Raw genomic sequence first — 17,498 nt, 5'->3', positions numbered from 1 at the left:
CCATATGACATTCTCCCAATCTTCTTCTGGATCATCCAAATGCTCTCTAGCAAACTTCAGACGGGCCTGGACATGTACTGGCTTAAGCAGGGGGACATGTCTGGCACTGCAGGATTTGAGTCCCTGGCGGTGTAGTGTGTTACTGATGGTAGGCTTTGTTACTTTGGTCCCAGCTCTCTGCAGGTCATTGACTAGGTACCCCCGTGTGGTTCTGAGATTTTTGCTCACCGTTCTTGTGATCATTTTGACCCCACGGGGTGAGATCTTGCGTGGAGCCCCAGATCGAGGGAGATTATCAGTGGTCTTGTATGTCTTCCATTTCCTAATAATTGCTCCCACAGTTGATTTCTTCAAACCAAGCTGCTTACCTATTGCAGATTCAGTCTTCCCAGCCTGGTGCAGGTCTACAATTTTGTTTCTGGTGTCCTTTGACAGCTCTTTGGTCTTGGCTGTAGTGGAGTTTGGAGTGTGACTGTTGTGTTCTGAGGTTGTGGACAGGTGTCTTTTATACTGATAACAAGTTCAAACAGGTGCCATTAATACAGGTAACGAGTGGAGGACAGAGGAGCCTCTTAAAGAAGAAGTTACAGGTCTGTGAGAGCCAGAAATCTTGCTTGTTTGTAGGTGACCAAATACTTATTTTCCACCATAATTTGCAAAAAAATTAATAAAAAATCCTACATTGTGATTTTCTGGATTTTGTTTTCTCATTTTGTCTGTCATAGTTGAAGTGTACCTATGATGAACATTACAGGCCTGTCTCATCTTTTTAAGTGGGAGAACTTGCACAATTGGTGGCTGACTAAATACTTTTTTGCCCCACTGTACATTTAAACTCAGTTTTCACAATTCCTGACATTTAATCCTAAATGACCTAGGTCAGTTAGATCACCAGTTTATTTTAAGATTGTGAAATGTCAGAAAAATTGTACCGTTCGTCTGTGGGAGAAAGAGAGGAGGACTAAGGTTCAGCGTGGTAAGTATTCATTATACCTTTTAATGAAAACGATTACTCGAACAAAACAACAAAACGATAAACGAGAATGACACGAAACGAAACAGTCCTGTCTGGTAACATACACAAAGACAGAAAATAATCACCCACGAAACACAATAGAAAACAGGCTACCTAAATATGGTTCTCAATCAGGGACAACGATTGACAGCTGCCTGATTGAGAACCATACCAGGTCAAACACAGAAATAGCAAATCATAGAAAAACTAACATAGACAACCCACCCAACTCACGCCCTGACCATACTAAAACAAAGACATAACAAAATAATTAAGGTCAGAACGTGACAGTACCCCCCCCAAAGGTGCGGACTCCGGCCGCAAAACCTGAACCTATAGGGCAGGGTCTGGGTGGGTGTCTGTCCGCGGTGGCGGCGCGGGACGTGGACGCCACTCCACCATAGTCTTTGTCCGCCTTCTCAACCGCCTCCGTGGCCTCTTTCGAGCGGCGACCCTCGCCGCCGACCTCGGACTGGGGACCCTAGCAATGGGTCCCAAATGGACGGGAGATTCCGGCAGCACCGGACGAACGGGAGATTCCGGCAACACCGGACAGGCGGGAGACTCCGGCAGCTCCGGAGTGAAGGGCGATTCCGGCAGCTCCTGGCTGACCGGCAGCTCCGGACAGACGGGCGACTCTGGCAGCTCAGGACAGACGGGCGACTCTGGCAGCTCAGGACAGACGGGAGACTCTGGCAGCTCAGGACAGACGGGAGACTCTGGCAGCTCAGGACAGACGGGAGACTCTGGCAGCTCAGGACAGACGGGAGACTGGCAGCTCAGGACAGACGGGAGACTCTGGCAGCTCAGGACAGACGGGAGACTCTGGCAGCTCAGGACAGACGGGAGACTCTGGCAGCTCAGGACAGATGGGAGACTCTGGCAGCTCAGGACAGACAGGAGACTCTGGCAGCTCAGGACAGACGGGAGACTCTGGCAGCTCAAGACTGACGGGAGACTCTGGCTGCTCAAGACAGACGGGAGACTCTGGCAGCTGAAGACAGACGGGAGACTCTGGCAGCACTGGACAGGCGGGACCACCTGTAGGGAGGAGACAGAGAGACAGCCTGGTGCGGGGGGCTGCCACCGGAGGGCTGGTGCGTGGAGGCCATTGTTGGATAGACTGGACCGTGAAGACGCACTGGAGGTCTCGAGCACTGAGCCTGTCCAACCCTACCTGGCTGAATGCTCCCCGTAGCCAGCCCAGTGTGGCGAGGTGGAATAGCCCGCACTGGGCTGTGCTGGCGAACCGGGGACACCATACGTAGGGCTGGTGCCATGTACCCCGGCCCGAGGAGACGCACTGGAGACCAGATGCGCTGAGCCGGCTTCATGGCACCTGGCTCAATGCCCAACCTAGCCCGGCCGATACGAGGTGCTGCTATGTACCGCACCGGGCTATGCCTGTGCACCGGGGACACCGTGCGCCTCACGGCATTAGACGGTACCTGCCTGGTCCCTCTCTCTCCACGGTAAGCACGGGGAGTTGGCACAGGTCTCCTACCTGACTTCGCCACACTCCCCGTGTGCCTCCCCCCAATACATTTTTGGGGCAGCCTCTTGGGCTTCCAGCCGCGCTGCCTCATTTTACCACCGCCTCTCGGCTTTCGCTGCCTCCAGCTCAGCCTTGGGGCGCCGATATTCTCAAGCCTGTGCCCAGGGTCCCTTGCCGTCCAGAATCTCCTCCCATGTCCAGGAGTCCTGAGATCGCTGCTGCTGCCCTTTACCACGCTGCTTGGTCCTTTGGTGGTGGGTGATTCTGTAACGGCCGTTGTTGGTGGAAGAAGGTGAGGACCAAGGTGCAGCGTGGTAAGTATTCATTATGCCTTTTAATGAAAATGAATACTCGAACAAAACAACAAAACGATAAACGAGAATGACACGAAACGAAACAGTCCTGTCTGGTAACATACACAAAGACAGAAAATAATCACCCACGAAACACAATAGAAAACAGGATACCTAAATATGGTTCTCAATCAGGGACAACGATTGACAGCTGCCTCTGATTGAGAACCATACCAGGCCAAACACAGAAATAGCAAATAATAGAAAAACTAACATAGACAACCCATGACATCATTTTCATTTTCCGGAATTTTCCAAACTTTTTAAAGGCACAGTCAACTTAGTGTATGTAAACTTCTGACCCACTGGAATTGTGATACAGTAAATTATAAATGAAATAATCTGTCTGTAAACAATTGTTGGAAAAATGACCTGTGTCATGCACAAAGTAGATGTCCTAACCAACCTGCCAAAACTATAGTTTGTTAAAAAGAAATTTGTGGAGGGGTTGAAAAAAGAGTTTTAATGACTCCAACGTAAGTGTATGTAAACTTCTGACTTCAACTGTAAATCTCATCTCATCTGTTTCCAGTGTAATCCCATCCTGATCGATGCGGTAAAAGTGAGCCCAGCTCACAGAGCTCGCTACTTCTGGGGAAACCTCCCTGGCATGAACAGGTAAACATAAATACGACTAACACATAGACACATCCCCATATCCCTTCACATACTCCTACTGATGAACACTAACATATGCACTCTCAATATCATGTTGTTTGTCTTATGTTCAACCCACCTACATGAGAGAGTTCACTTGTCTGTATGTTTTTCTCTCCTTAGACCTCTAGCTACCTCTCTGGATGATAAGGTGAACCTGCAGGATTGTCTGGAGCCTGGACGCACGGCCAAGGTAAGACTGCCAAGCTCTTGCTTCTAGATTTTATTATAATTCAGTACTTTACTGACAAGCGAGGTTGAAGTTAAAAGGCTGTTTAGGTTACTTCTAATGTCTATTTTCTTATTTCTGAATGAGTTTCTAGCATCAGGTGTGACTGGTGAGTACGTCCACATTTGAAATATGGTTAAAGCTGTGATTGTTATCTGTCGGTTCTTTCCCTTACAGTATAACAAAGTTCGTACCATCACCACCAAGTCCAACTCCATCAGACAGGGGAAGATGGGATCACTACCTGTCGACTTTAATGGCAAGGAGGACTACCTTTGGTGCACAGAGATGGAGAAGTAAGTCTTTATTATTGAGTAAAAGGGTAGAGGTTGGAACAGCATAGAATATAGAAGTGATCACAGTGTAATTACATTGTTTTAAAGTTTTGTAGTCAGCATTATTCCTATACCGTGACTGATCATGGATACTGCTCTCTCTTGTAAAAGTCAATGTACTTAAGTGAATGTAATCTGTCATTTCTAAAAACAAATACACTTACCCTCGGATTGTTTTGAAATGGTTCTAACATTTTCCATGTTATGTGATTGACCTTTCTGCAGGATCTTCGGCTTTCCCAAGCATTACACTGATGTCAACAACATGGGTCGGAGCCAGCGGCAGAAAGTACTGGGCCGATCATGGAGTGTACCAGTTATCCGGCACCTCTTCGCTCCACTCAAGGACTACTTTGCCTGTGAGTAGGAACCTCGCGTTCCTGTGTGCTGCACACTGTCGTCAACAACAACAGCAACATGAAATTGCTGATTGTTGGAGAGAGGAGGGTAAAAAAAAATTATCATTATCCTGCCCTGCTTTTCAGTGAAAGGAACTGTCCTGTGTTTCTCAGACTGACCTCACAGAATCATCTTAGTCTTTTTATCACTGGCTGTATCAAGTGTTTTATTAGGTTTAGATAATGAGCATCTGTTTCAATGCAGTGTGGTCATATGATCATAATATTACCAGAATGCACTGACACTTTTTGGTTCTTTCCGTTTGTCTGGAATAGTTCACGTTTGTCTATCATTTATTTGATGTTTGGTTTTGTCAATTTTTGGTCAATGATGGTGAGATCAGACCTCAAACCCTGCCCACTATCTACCTCAATACTAATCTGTGATCGGTCTAACATCTGCAGAAACACAGTTTTGTCTCTATTTAATTGAATGATTCTGTATCATTTATTTTATATTTGAATGTTATAAATAGTCAGATAAATCATGTTCACGTGTAATTAGGTGAATAAACCTAATGTTTTTTTTACTTGTTTGGAAAAATAGATCTTCCAAAATAATAAAAAATCCAAAACTCAGATTCAAACCAAGGCAAAAAAAATGTGCCTTGAGTGTTTGATTGTATTTTACCTTGGCCAATATTCATCAGGGTTACAGTCTGTGTGGTGCTATGTTAGGGTTTTTAATGATGTTCTTGTCAAAGAGGTGGTCACAGGACACACATTTTCACTAACTATAGGCAGGTTTCCATTGACACAGGTTAATTAGACTAAAGCAATGTCACAAAAAAAATAATTGCCACATGTGTAATGGAAACGGCAGAGACATTTTCTAAAGATCTAATACATTTTTATACATTCGACAAGGGTGGATTTTTCTTTTGTCTTACGAATAAATTATGATTGCCGAATCATTTTGAAGGTAGGCCTACATTTGATGTTATCACGTAACTATAAATGTCCACTCCACATTTAATTCTAAATGCCTACTGATGGCAAAATCCATTTATTCAACTCGAAAAAAAATAATGTTTCTTTGCATGATGTCCCATTTGAAGAAACCCTTTTGGTTCCAGGTAGAACCCATTTGGGTTCCATGTAGAACCCTTTCCACAGAGGGTTCTACCTGGAAACAACATTTTATTTTTTCTGCTACATTTTGCTAATTTTACCACATTTTTATTCGACATTCTAGGTTTTTGCGAAAAGTGTTATTTTTAAATGTCGACAAAGTAAAGAAATGACTAAATGTTAATGGAGGCATAACTATTGTCTCACTTGTTAGAGCATGCCGCTTATAGGCTTTAATTTAGGGGATATGGTCAAGCATGTGAAAGAAAAAGTTGCTGAAACCAGTCCTTACAAGTTTGATTTAAATAGTAAGATGTGTGCCTTCTCCCTGTCTTGGAACAATGGGGAGAAGAACGGTTGTAATCGCAAGTGCCTACTAAACAACTGTTAAAACCTAGATACAATATACGTAGAGCTATTTTTCTTCTGTAATTATTCATTCTTAAATATTTGAAAGGGAGCTGGACAAAGTTCTGAGGAAAGGAGTACATCATCAATGTCTTCACGTAATTGTTTCAGTAAAACAGACAAGCAGCGTCTAAGTTTGTCTTTAAAGTGGGCACTTTTTTCTGAAAGCAACTGTTTTAAACTGACCTTGTATGTTCATGGAGTGTTGATGAAGGTCACATGGAGGGCCTAATCATAACATACCCACTTTAGTTTCATGCATGTGACGTGTGTTGTTATGACAGGTAATCTGTGTGTGAAGTTAAAGTGATGGCTTTAGCTGCAGCGTTCTGTTCATCTCGCTCTCAACAAGTTTGTTGATGATATCACAACACAACCAGCTTTCATCAAAAACTTGAAGTTACGCTACATTCTAAAATGAGTACTGTTTGTCATTTGGGGTTACTGAGATTTTTAACTCATCAGGTTTGAACCCTTGTTCCCCTCTACCATCCATACCTACCTGTTGTACTGTATGAAGTGTGTCAGTGTGGTGACTGATCTCAACTCAGAGACAGAACAGTTACTGTATACCAAATGTGTTTTTCTTGCCATTTCTATTTTTCATAAGCACAACCAGGTGAACACAGTCTGGACAGTGATTTACATAGGATACTGGCCTTATGAATCGTTTAAAAAAAAAAATGAAACAAAAGGAACAAACAATTGTTTCGTGTACTGTATGTTTCTATAACACTTTAATAATAATGCCTTTAAAAGGAGGTTATTCGGGTCATCACTAGACTCCTATTGGTGCTATATTATTGTTCAATTGTTTTCTTATAATTCATATTTTTTTGCATGGTATGTTAATATTGAGTCAAGCTGTATATAACATGGTTAGCTGTTCCCCGGCTTGTTTAGTGTATAGCTGTCATAGTCTCATAACCCCATGTAAAGCTTTTGATCATGTTAGAGATGAGAAATAAACTGCCCTAATTGTATTATTTGTACTTTGTCTGTGTTGTCAGTCTGTCAATTGATGTATATATTATACTGTGAATACTGTGTGCCCGATGTGAGTGAGCTTGTGGGCGCTCTGGCAGGCTTTTGACAATGCAATATTGTTTTGATTTAACCTTTATTTAACTAGGCAAGTCAGTTAAGGACAAATTCTTATTTACAAGGACGGCCTACACCGGCCGAAGCTGGGCCAATTGTGCGCTGCCCTATGGGACTCCCAATCGCGGCCGGTTATGATACAGCCTGGATTCAAACCAGGGTGTTTGTAGTGATGCCTCTTGCACTGAGATGCAGTGCCTTAGACCGCTGTGCCACTCGGGAGGCCGAGTGATGCATACTATTGCTGAGATTGTGGAAGTGTCTGTAAATTCAACAGGTCATAGTTCAGGTGGTAAAAAACGAAATCCTATTTCTCCTAGTGGGCCCATAAGTGGGAAGCATGAGTGGTCGTGCAGAGGTACCTTGGAGGGAGAAAATGAAGTGGATGTTCAGTTTGAACCAAATTGTGTGTCGAGTGGAGATGAGAAGAATTGTATTACAGTGGCAAATGCAAAAGGAAATAAGAGAAGTAAAGTCGTAGTGTAATCTAGTAAATCCAACCTAGTCCTGATTCTTTTTTGGGTTAGAGTAAGGGTTTTCAATCTATGTAGTTACCTGGGAGATCTATAAATCTATAAATATAGTGGATGCGTTGGATGAGGTGGTGTCCATGAGAGTAACGAGAAGTGGGCTTATTTCGTTTTTTTGTGTATCTATGGAACAGAAGGAGAGTGCTCTGCGCTTCAGGAAGATATCGGATTGGAATGTGTCGTGTGTGGATCTTCAAAGCAGGGCGCCTATCAAGGCTGTTATCTCTGGGGTGGCGCTATAAGTAAAAGGAATCAAGTGTTAGGAGCACACCGACTGACCCATATGCTTTTTTTTGATGAAGAGTCTCTCCCTTCTCACGTGTATTTGGGTTTTACGACATATCCTGTGAGAGCCTTCGTGCCCAAACCAATGCAGTGTGATAGATGCAAAATATTTGGTCACGTGTCAAGTGTATGTAGACGGGAGAGCCTAAATGCTGCAATTGTGGTGTACATGCACCGCATGCACCCAAATGTCTGAAGTGTCCTGTCTGGGTGAATGAGACAGAGGTGGTAAGAATAATGGGTGAAAAGAAGGGCCCATCTAGCTTGCCTGGAGTTGAGACGCTTGGCGGTGCGGAGATATTCAAGATTCTTGTGGTCTGTCCACACGAAGAACGGATGTTCCGCCCCCTCGAGTGCATCCACTGCTCCAGCGCCATCTTCACCTCGATAAGCTCACGATTCCCCACATCGTAGTTCCTCTCTGTGGTGTTGAAGCAACGGGAGAAGAAGGTGCGGGATGTACCTTGAGGTCCAAGGCAAAACGCTGGGACAGGGCAGCCCCTACTCCGACATTTGAAGCATCGACCTCCACCACAAACTGGCGGGACGGGTCAGGATGAACCAAGATGGGAGCTGTTGTGAAACTGTGTTTAAGATCCCACAGCTGGGGACCACGTGAACGGACAGGGGGGAAGCTAGGGTGCTGTAACCCCGGATAAAGCGGTGATAGAAGTTGGCGAATCCCAGGAAACGTTGCAGTTTCACTCAACGTAGGCTGGGGCCAATCCACCACCACTCTCACCTTCCCGGGATCCATCTGTACTCTCCCTGCAGCGATGATGTAACCCAGGAAGGGGATGGTGGAGCGATGGAATTCGCACTTCTCTGCTTTCACAAAAAGCTGGTTCTCCAGGAGGCGTTGGAGAACCTGGCGGACGTGGAGCAGGTATTCTTGGGAGGAGAGGGAGAAAACGAGGATGCCGTCTAGGTAGACGAAGACAAACTGGTTCAACATGTCACAGAGAACATCATTCACCAGAGCCTGGAACACAACAGGGGCGTTGGTAAGGCCAAATGGCATGACCAGATACTCGCAGTGACCGCTGGTTATGTTGAAGGCAGTCTTCCACTCGTCCCCTTCCCGTATCCGCACCAGGTGTTAGGGCAGCTTGAAGAACACGATGGCCCCCTGGAGTGTCTCCCCCGGAACGCTTCAATAGTAGTGTCGGGCACCTGTCGGGCGTTTCTCGCTTAGTGTTCCCTCGTCATCGAGCTGCAACCCTCCTCCTTCCCCTTGGATCACTCTAAGATAGCGTACCTCATCTGTGATGCCCAGCTCGGACGCCAGGGTAGCGTCCTTAAAGCTCTCATCGGCCCCAGAGACTATGAGTACCCGGAGAGATTTCGACTGGTTCCCCCAGAGCAAGATTGTATGAAAAGGGGTGTGAGTAAGGGGAGAGGAAAAGTTATCCGTATGGCCCACCAGACTACTCGCTCCTACCAGTGAGCCTGGTCTTTTAGTGAAACCGTTTGTCGGGATTTACGGGATGTCTCGGAGGCGAGGTGGAAGCCTTGGTCGGGCGAGAGGAATCAAACCTCATTTCCTTCCTTCACTCCCGTAGTCTCCCATCGATCCGAATGGTCAAGGCAATGGGCGAGTCGAGATCCGTCGGTAGTTCCTGGGCTGCAAGCTCGTTCATTACTTCCTCCGATACTCCGTGCAGAAACATGTCAAACAGCGCTTCCAGGTTCCAGGCACTCTCAGATGCCAACGTGCGGAAATCCACTGCATAGTCTGCCACACTGCGGGAGTCTGGGAAGTCTGCTGGGTCAGTCATGGCAAGTATCACGTTTCAGGGAAGACCCAGATGCAGACAATGTCAAAGTAACAAAAGTTTATTACTAGAACAAGGGGCAGGCAAAACAACAGGTCAAGGGCAGGCAGAGGCCAGTAATACAGATCCAAAAGGTACAGAACGGCAGGCAGACTCAGGGTCAGGCCAGGCAGAGGTTAATAATCCAGGGTGGTGTGACAAGGTACAGAAACGGCAGGCAGGCTCAGTGACAGGGCAGGCAGAGGTCAATAATCCAGGCAGAAGGTGGACTTTGTAGCGTTTATTACATTGCTTATCAACTGCACAGCGCACACAGAGTGGAAATCTGAGAAAATAGGTATCATTGTGAGTGCGGTTGATTGTTTTTTGGGATTTTACAGCAGAGGCATTACAAAGAATTCTGTCGATGAATGCTCCGTCCTCACAGGCAGCTAAGCCTGTTTAGGGATGTGATTTGAACTGTTACTGAAGAAGTGAGATGTTTCCCCCTCCCCCTCAGTGGGATATTTTTGGGTTCAATAGACCGTACAATAGGTGGCGGCAATAGACCAATAGGTGTAATCTGCCATAAAACCGTAAAGAAGAAGAAGTGGGAGCCATAGCCTGTTGTGTATACTCCAAGCCTGTAGGTGGCAGCAACGTTAATGTTCAGCTACCTTCTAACCGTACAACAAGAGCCAAGAGGAAGGAACAAGGCACGAAATAATTAAAACGCCGGTGAACGGCGAGAAAGTTTGGTGTATCCACAAGTTTGAACCTTTTTGTAATTTGATTCAACCAGTGGAAGATTAAGAAAATGTAAGTTCAAAAGCGTGTTTCACGGAAATTGATAATGCACAGTAGAACTACCCAGCGAAAATGAATAGTGTATCTAGTGTTAGCGATGATGTCGTAGTTGAAGGATAGGTGTGTTTGATAGCTAACAGCTAGCTCTCGTATTGTTAGGTTAGCTGTTCCGGATTAGCTCAATATTAGCTAAGCTGGTCAACTCTGTATAACGTGATGCTAACATTATATGACTAACGTTAGCTGGCACCGATCACTGTCAACTACGCCAAAGTTTATGATGGTTAACACGGCAATTTAGCTAATAGGGCGTAAAGTTAGCAAACGTTAGCTAAAACGTTGACTAACCACTAGTAGCTGTCTAGCCATAAAGAACATTGATCGTGCGTGTCTTAGCTAGCTAACTAAGATGTAAATGAGCTAGATGTTTCTTTGTTTGTCCCTTCTTCCCTAAAACTTTTATATTATTCTCATGTACCAAGCTAGAAGATGGCTGTGAACGTTTACTCCACATCTGTGACCGGCGACAACCTTAGTCGCCATGATATGCTTTCTTGGATCAACGAGTCTGTACAGATGAACTACGCCAAGATTGAGCAGTTGTGCTCAGGTCAGTAAGAAATCACGTTAGCTAGCTAATTTAGCTGATCTAGATCAAACCAGAAATATGTCCATCGGCATAGCTAACTAGCCTGTGATAGCCGTTCCGATGGTTCATTCAAAGCGTGGTAACGTTATTTTCGACAAACGGTTTATTTGGAGATGCATACCTTGTCTTTTAAACTCCTGTTTCCAGTTGCAGGTGGAACTCAAAAAAAGAGAATATAAAGAAAAAATATAATTTCTGACTCAATACAGAAAGTGCATTTAATATTTTTCTGAATATTAAATTGCAAGTTCCACCCGCAACTGCAAAATAACGTTTATAAGACACCTGTGGCATCAGAATCGAGAACCAAGAAAGTATCACCAGGAAAAGGTTGGAAAAGTTTTTTAGATCGTATTGTCAATGCATCCTTTGCTCAATCAATTATTACATATATCTATAACGAGTCTGGACTATGCTCAATTAAAACATAACTATAATGAGTCTGTTCTACTTTTGCTATGTGCAGAAGATTCAAGCCCGCTCGGCAACTAACTACAACACCATCAGCCTGTATGTGTAGTCCTATACCATGCATTCGAAAGTATTCAGACCCCTTGACCTTTTCCACATTTTTTTATGTTACAGCCTTATTCTAAAAGGTATTAACATCTCATCAAAATACCCAGAATGACAAAGCAGAAACGTGCTAATTCATATTAAAAAATGAAATTACATTTACACAAGAATTCAGACCGATTACTCAGTACTTTGTTGAAGCACCTTTAGCAGCGATTAAAGCTTCAAGTTCTTGGGTGTGCCACTACAAGCTTGGCACAGCTTTATTTGGGTAGTTTATCCCATTCTTCTCTGTAGATTCTCTCAAGTTCTGTCAGGTTGGATGGAGAGTGTTGCTGCACAGCTATTTTCAGGTCTCTCCAGTGAGGTTAGATGGGGTTCAAGTCTGGGCTCTGGCTGGGCCCCTCAAGGACATTCAGAGACTTGTCCCAAAGCCATTCCTGCATTGTCTTGGCTGTGTGCTTAGGGTCGTTGTCCAGTCGGAAGGGGAACCTTCGTCCAGGTTTCCTCCAGATGTGATGCTTGGCATCAATCTTGGTTTCAGAGTCCTTTAGGTGCCCTTTGGCAAACTCCAAGTGGGCTGTCATTTGCCTTTTACTCCACCATAAAGGCCTGATTGGTAAAGTGCTGCAGAGATGGTTGTCCTTCTGGAAGGTTCTCCCATCTCCACAGAGGAACTGGAGCTCTGTCAGTGACCATCTGGTTCTTAGTGACCATCTGGTTCTTGGTCACCTCCATGACCAATAATGGGGTATTGTGTGTAGATTGAGAAGGCTGTAATGTAAGAAAAAGTCGAGGGGTCTGAATACTTTCCGAATGCACTGTATATTTATCTACCGCCATCTTAGAAACTACTCCCCGTACATGGAAATTGTGCTCCCCACAGATAAGTGGCTTTGGCTGTCATAGGACATTTAGGCAAGAGGTAATGTCAGGAGCAGAGGAACAAGTATCCCATTTCTATACTTGAGTAAAAATAAATATGCCTTAATAGAAAATGATTAAAATAAGTGTCACCCAGTAAAATACTACTTGAGTAAGTCATAAATTATTTGGTATTAAGTATAGTTAAGTATCAATTGTGATTGCTAAAATATACTTATGTATCAAAAGTATGGATCATTTCAAATTCCTTATTAAGCAAACCAGACGGCACCCCCCAAAACTGACTAAAGTAGTACTTTAAATGAGTTTTACTTAAGTACTTTACACTGATTATAGCCTATAAAAGTTGAGACATGATTAGCTGGTAATTTAATAAATGATTTATCACATTCACACAGGTGCCGCTTACTGTCAGTTCATGGACATGCTTTTCCCTGGATGCATCCCTTTGAAGAAGGTAAAATTTCAGGCAAAACTAGAGACTGAGTTCCTCCACAACTTCAAACTTCTGCAGACCAGTTTTAAGAAGATTGGGGTTGACAAGGTGAGTATTTCCGAGTGTCTAACTCAGTGTGTACTTTCGGCTATTGCAGTATTCCTAAAAGATCACATTACTGCCATTGAGATTGACACTTTTTAAACAATTTCCAGATCATTCCTGTGGATAAATTGATAAAAGGCAAGTTCCAGGACAACTTTGAGTTTGTGCAGTGGTTCAAGAAATTATTTGATGCCAACTACGATGGAAAGGAGTATGACCCACTCGGTGCTCGCCAGGGCCAGGACACTGCTCCTACGCCCAACCCAGGGCAGGTCGCATCCAAGCCAAGAAAGCCCACCACTGGTGAGGAAGAAAAATTTATAATTTCTAACATGTTGATGAATATAACATAAATACCTAATTGAAAATATAGCTACACGCAACAACGGGGGGGGGGGCGTCTAATCCAAGTTACACTCAGTCAGCCGGTGGAACATAAATTGTTCCCGTCTTTGATGCTTGATCCCTTAAATGCACACTGTATGCATCTCTATTTCAGTACAGTTCCACAGCTCCCCGCCTCTTATCAGACCAGCGGCGAGAGTCGGTAAGGTGGTTTAATGGTCAAACGGGGATCGCCAATGGGCACCTATGGTGGGCTTTCACAGTCATGGTCACACTGTGGAAATTACTTTTTTTTTTTGTTGTAAGGCTAGGTCATAGATAGCCTCTCTTAATTTAGTAGGGTATGTCATAAACTTCAAAGTTCCAGAATGGGCTGAAAATGGCAGCCATGTTGGTCAGGGAGAAATCCAAACCAGTCTAATTGGAAGGAAGGGCAGTAGAGGCATAATCCTGATTATACTTATGCAGGAAAATAAAAGGAGTGATATATCATCAGCTGTTAGTGGCGGTCTCAGACGATCCCGCATGTGAAAAATCCGGATGTGGTCCTGGACTGGCGTGGTTACGCGTGCTCTGCGGTTGAGTCCTATTGGACATACTGCTAAATTCTCTAAAATGACATTGGAGGTGGGTGGTACTGAAATGAACATTCAATTCTCTGGCAACAGCTCTGGTGGACAATCCTGCAGTCAGCATGCCAATTGCACTTTCCTTCAACTTGAGACATCTGTGGTGTATTTTAGAGTGGCCTTTTGATATCTTCATCACCGGGTGCAACTGTGTAATGATCATGCTGTTTAATCTGCTTCTTGATATGCCACACCTGTCAGGGGGATGGATTATCTTGGCAAAATAGATACTCAGGGATGTAAAGACATTTGTACACAACATTTGAGAGAAATAAGCTTTTTGTGTGTATGGAACATTTCTGGGATGTTTTATTTCAGCTCAGGAAACATGGGACCAACACTATCCGTGTTGCGTTTTATATTTTTATTCAGTGTATGTGACACAGTATCAATAGTTGTTGCATTTCCAACTATGTCTAAGTCCTATCATCAACTGATTTCAACCAGTGTATGGCTGTGTAGGGTCCTATAAAATCAGAGTTAAATCCACGTTGCGGAGAAAGTGGACAGAATCCAGACATTAAAACGGAAATCAATATTCCAAAATGTATTGAACTTAGTAGGAAATCAACTAAATGTATTAATTTGCCCAAGATTATCATAAGACATGAATAATATGCTTTAGCGATTTCGTATTTTGCCATTTGTCTACCACTTTGTGTAGCCGTTAGCGATGATGCTAATGTAATGTCAACCATGTTCTGGTAGATGGAAAGGCTTTCCCCAAACATTTTATTGGTTAACTGTTAACTACAAAGTGGCCTATGCCTACCTGGCAGAATATGATTATTTGCACCAATCCAGTGGCCATTTGTTTAGCAAACTCGAATCACATGAGCGCTACAGAAACATTGCTAACCAAACAATGATCTCTGGCTGTTGCACAGTTGAATTAAAGGGCAACTACACTATATGTCTTAGTGGTCTCCTGATGTGGTTTAAGCATTGCTGTTAACTTAGGAAAAACTCAATTGGATGGTTTATTAAAAAAGCAATGTTGAGAGCTAAAACTAGGAAAAATGGAAACCTGGTTAAAAAAAACTAAACGGAATCAGGCAAATGAAACAGATTTTAACGGGCTCTAGTTGTGCATTGACTGTGTTTGTTTGAATGGCATATTGACAGTTAATTAGAAAAATGTATGGAATCATTCCTCTAAAACTGTCTGGCTAGCTAACAGACAGAGTGCGGATGCATTCTTCAAATTCATTATTTTACTCTTATCACAGCACTGGAAAACCATTTAAGTCATGATGAGACAGTGGATTGTCCAGTCAGATGGAACAGAGTAACTAGGCATTTTAAGGTCATAGATTTAGCCGGTGGTAACTTGTGGAATAGACACCAGCTGGAATGCGGTTTTAACCATTCAGGATTAGACCCACCCGTTGTATAAAGTTGACTGACCCCCTGACAAATGGCTGACCTTTATCCTATCATACGTAGGTTCATGTCCATTCCAGTATTCTATAGGCTTGGAACTGGAGTCAGTGGGTATAAATGTGCAATTGTGTGTCTAAGGTTGAGTGCATGGACACAGTCCACTGTTATTATTCTGTCCTAGTTTGCCAACTTGTGATTTGTGTTGGATCCAGCTCCCACAAGGTCTACAACGGCAGTAACCAAACCCCCGCCCAGGTCAGCAGGGAGTGCCTTGCGGAGGCCCGGAGGGGCAGAGGACATGGAGAGGGTGGAGCTAGCCCAGGAGGTATGTTCTTTCAGACGGTCACTGCTAAAAATGAGTTGTTGTGATGAGACGCAATGAGATTTCCCCTCAATCTCCTGTCCGGCTTTTGTGTGCTCGGTCAACAGTTTATTGAAATTGAAGCTTGTTTAGTTGTAACATGAGTCATGACAGCCCCGCCCAGTCGTTCTCCTGTCACTTTTTATGTCTTCTCTCGCCTCAGGTCAGTTCCCTGAAGGCCACTGTCCAGGACATGGAGAAAGAGAGAGACTTTTATTTTGGAAAGCTGAGGTCCATTGAGGTCATCTGCCAAGAAGTGGATGGCGAGGCAGATACGACGATGCAGAAGATTATGGATGTTCTATACGCCACTGATGTGAGTGAAACTTCACAGGAATACTCTGACCGACACATCTGAGATGTCTTCTGCATTTCTATACATGTTTCATAACAGATCATTATCTGTAGTAGGAAACCAATGTAGCGTTGTATTTGAATATTGAAATGCAAATTTTGTTTCCTGCTAACAGGAGGGGTTTGTTATTCCTGATGCTGAAGGAGAAGAACCAGAAGAGTTCTGATGAAAATGGACACAACTGCAGTTCATACCTTAATCACACACTTTTCAATACACACACACACACACACAAGTTTGCATGTGCAACGTTCATACGCACTCTTTGGGTCTAATGAACATGCACTTACTCACACTGTGGATTAAGTTGTCTCTGGATTATACACTGCCTGCCACCTTGGTCCAAGTCTTTATTGGACCAAGTGTTTTTTTGTTTTTTCTGGACCATAAAATACATTTCAGAGACCCTGCTGATCCAGCCACCAGAGAAGAAGAACCCTGGATAAAATTCCAATGGGTCCTTATTTTCTGGGGGTTTTCTGCCTTGTTCTTATTCTGGCCTTTTCTGTGCCTTTAAATTTAGGCCTGTTACTTTTGAAATATGTTCAGGTTGTCTTTTTATTCCTTATATATTTCCAATTGACCTAAACAGTACTGTACTAGATTATTTTGATATGATATTTGCAAATATGAGTAATTCTTAAATATATATGAATGTTTACTCTGCCAATTGAAATGATTGTAATTTTTATGGTATGTTTACACACATTCATTATATACTTAAGAGTTAAACATTTGTGGTTTAGGCGATCAGCATTTGTATTTAGTTTGTTTTTATCTTCGCAGGTATTCATCACATTACTTTTTTGATTTTTCAATGAAATTAAGTGTTTTTATTGAGCACCTTAAATAAAAAAAGAATGTACTTCTTACTTAAAAGCAAAATGATAAGACTCATTCTGCCATTTGTGTATTGTATGTAGGCTAGAGTTGCACTCCACTTACCTATGTTCTGATTTACTTCCTCATGTAAGCCAAAGACAGGATGTATGGTTGCCAGTCCACACAGTGAAGAAATACATCCTTCGAGTCTACAGTTAGAGCAGAACTATACACTCTTAGTAGAGGAACTGAGAGCTCTATTCGTAGGAAGTCTGCTTGTGAACTTAATAGCAATATAAGGCTTCTACAGGCATCACTTTTCTTTAAAAATTAAGGTTTGATTGGAAAAACTAGATGTGTTTATAGGTTGAAGAAATAGCTTGTTTTAACTTCTGTGATGTTATTACCTGAAAATGAATTAGAATGTGTATATTTATGTGCTCGTTAAAATGTCCTGACGTACATTTGCATTGCTGTTGGCAGTTGGTTCTAACTGCAGTTACCCAAGGCCCGGTGGGCCTCATTCACCTGCAGTAAACCCAAATCAGAACAGTGACATAAATGTAAACCTGCC

General features: G+C 43.3%; 2 protein-coding genes across 4 annotated transcripts in view; both read left to right on the top strand.

Annotated features, from left to right (window-relative positions):
- The window catches only part of LOC139368559 (DNA (cytosine-5)-methyltransferase 3A-like), a 29,940-nt gene extending 23,010 nt beyond the window's left edge, over positions 1 to 6,930 (top strand). For both annotated transcript variants that reach the window (XM_071107579.1, XM_071107578.1), the window contains 4 exons: positions 3,396 to 3,481; positions 3,644 to 3,713; positions 3,927 to 4,045; positions 4,310 to 6,930. In XM_071107579.1, coding sequence (XP_070963680.1) covers positions 3,396 to 3,481; positions 3,644 to 3,713; positions 3,927 to 4,045; positions 4,310 to 4,451 — 417 coding nt within the window. In that variant the 3' untranslated portion in view covers positions 4,452 to 6,930. The remainder of the gene's footprint in view (positions 1 to 3,395; positions 3,482 to 3,643; positions 3,714 to 3,926; positions 4,046 to 4,309) is intronic.
- Positions 6,931 to 10,313: 3,383 nt separating this feature from the next.
- LOC139368558 (microtubule-associated protein RP/EB family member 1-like) lies at positions 10,314 to 16,987 on the top strand. Of its 2 annotated transcripts, none has more exons than XM_071107576.1 (7): positions 10,314 to 10,450; positions 10,921 to 11,048; positions 12,887 to 13,032; positions 13,140 to 13,332; positions 15,599 to 15,711; positions 15,911 to 16,063; positions 16,218 to 16,987. In XM_071107576.1, the coding sequence occupies exons 2-7, from the start codon at positions 10,928 to 10,930 to the stop codon at positions 16,266 to 16,268; spliced, it is 777 nt and encodes a 258-aa protein (XP_070963677.1). In that variant the 5' UTR covers positions 10,314 to 10,450; positions 10,921 to 10,927; the 3' UTR covers positions 16,269 to 16,987. The 2 variants fall into 2 exon arrangements, with proteins under 2 accessions (XP_070963677.1, XP_070963678.1); XM_071107577.1 differs by having other exon boundaries at positions 10,320 to 10,450; positions 10,925 to 11,048.
- The last annotated feature ends 511 nt before the right edge of the window (positions 16,988 to 17,498 follow it).

This window comes from Oncorhynchus clarkii, chromosome 16, assembly GCF_045791955.1.
Source record: "Oncorhynchus clarkii lewisi isolate Uvic-CL-2024 chromosome 16, UVic_Ocla_1.0, whole genome shotgun sequence".
Lineage (NCBI taxonomy): Eukaryota > Metazoa > Chordata > Actinopteri > Salmoniformes > Salmonidae > Oncorhynchus > Oncorhynchus clarkii.
This window is presented reverse-complemented; position numbering and strand designations above follow the sequence as displayed.

Excerpts from the sequence above, each read along its gene's own strand:
- LOC139368558 (XM_071107576.1), top strand. The coding sequence starts at position 10,928 with ATGGCTGTGAACGTTTACTCCACATCTGTGACCGGCGACAACCTTAGT. Across the intron at positions 15,712-15,910 it reads GGGTGGAGCTAGCCCAGGAG|GTCAGTTCCCTGAAGGCCAC; the intron begins GTATGTTCTTTC and ends CTCTCGCCTCAG. Across the intron at positions 16,064-16,217 it reads ATGTTCTATACGCCACTGAT|GAGGGGTTTGTTATTCCTGA; the intron begins GTGAGTGAAACT and ends TCCTGCTAACAG.